Source organism: Penaeus monodon, chromosome 34 (genome assembly GCF_015228065.2).
Source record: "Penaeus monodon isolate SGIC_2016 chromosome 34, NSTDA_Pmon_1, whole genome shotgun sequence".
In the NCBI taxonomy this organism is placed as follows: Eukaryota; Metazoa; Arthropoda; class Malacostraca; order Decapoda; family Penaeidae; genus Penaeus; species Penaeus monodon.
Window position 1 is genome coordinate 25721291 of NC_051419.1, and position 1468 is coordinate 25722758.

Here is a 1468-nt window from a genome sequence, read left to right on the forward strand (position 1 = left end):
ACTCTGCGACGGTACTTGCTCTGGAAAGTACGGATGGGCTGTTAGGGGTATGCCACTCTTAATTCCATGGAGAGGATTGTGTTGCATGGAAATCAAATCATGATAAACTCTACACTCCATTTTGTCTCTCCTTTCATCCTTAACACAATCAAGATATATTTTATGTAACAATGCAGTAACATTTAATATTAAACAAAATTGTTATACCTATCTCAAATAGTCTCAATATAATAACATGGATGATGAAAATTAATATCATGTACGATAAGCAAATAAATAAACTTTATTTTTCTTTATTGGGAATGTGTGTACTATATTTTGGCATGCTAATGACAGGAAACAAAGCAAAGTGTACCCAATGCTCACTGGATGCTAGAAAATTAATGTTATGTTTTCAAGTTTTGATGAGTAGATTCCAAAAATATTTTTTCTGCAATATGAATCAGAGGTAACAGGTAATTGTTTAGTGGACTGATGTGCCGCATGTGTGTCAGACTGCAAGACAGCACATCCTTTAAAGATTAAATGTCCTAAGCATGACATTCAAAAGTATCCTTTCCATAAGAAAACTTAAAGCAAGACAACTAGTAACACATGTTAACAGGCTCCCTCCTCAAACCCAATCTTCCATCATGCACCAATGAACACACCAATACAAACACACCTAAACGTCTACCTACCAGTACCCAACCACCAACCCACAGTCAACCACATCATCTAAACCCAGATACTTTTCCAATATCATAAGCCTTTCACCTTTGGAGGAACAGCTAAAAATATGCCATCACCCAACAACACTAACCTGGTAGGTGGAAGCCTTCAGTAACTGCTCTCGTCCCTCTTCCACATTTCCATGTGCCGTCTCTACATTATCCTCGATCGAGTCTGGAATGGAATGGATTTGGGAAAATTATCTGACTCTGTCTACGGAATTTAGAAATCTACATGACCTGACAACAGATGACAAGAGGAGGGAGATGGTTTGTGATTTAGACTGTTTGTTAAGGTGCACTTGACAGTACAGGAGAGTCATGCACTGCAGAGCTACAGATTCCTGAGTTAAGCAAAAACTCTTATTTTTTAAAATTTTGTGAATAAAGACCAAGGAAACACAGATGAATAGCAAATGACTGAATTTCCCAAACTAGCAGAGCCAACTGAGTAGTAATCTAATTATCCATTCCTTCTGTGCACTCTTTGATGAGTTCATAGAAAGAGATGAAAGTTAAATGGTGTTTATGCAATCTCATCTCCACCAGTTATACAAACCTTGGTGTACTTAAATAATCACCACATAACTTACCAATAACTTCGCCTTGTGCTGTGACCATGGACGACAGGTCACGCATGATTTTGTTAATGTCGATAATGTCAACTTCAATTGCACGCATTCGTTCCTCCCGCTCAGACTGCATTGCTGTTTCAAATTCCAAGTCCTGTAAGAAAGGGAGATTTATTCTTACTTCAT

General features: G+C 37.8%; 1 protein-coding gene across 1 annotated transcript in view; it reads right to left on the minus strand.

The window, feature by feature from the left end:
- The window catches only part of LOC119594659 (syntaxin-12-like), a gene marked incomplete in the record, with an annotated part of 6332 nt that overhangs the window by 186 nt on the left and 4678 nt on the right, over positions 1-1468 (minus strand). The window contains 3 exon segments of the mRNA XM_037943708.1: positions 1-20; positions 803-885; positions 1304-1436. Coding sequence (XP_037799636.1) covers positions 1-20; positions 803-885; positions 1304-1436 — 236 coding nt within the window.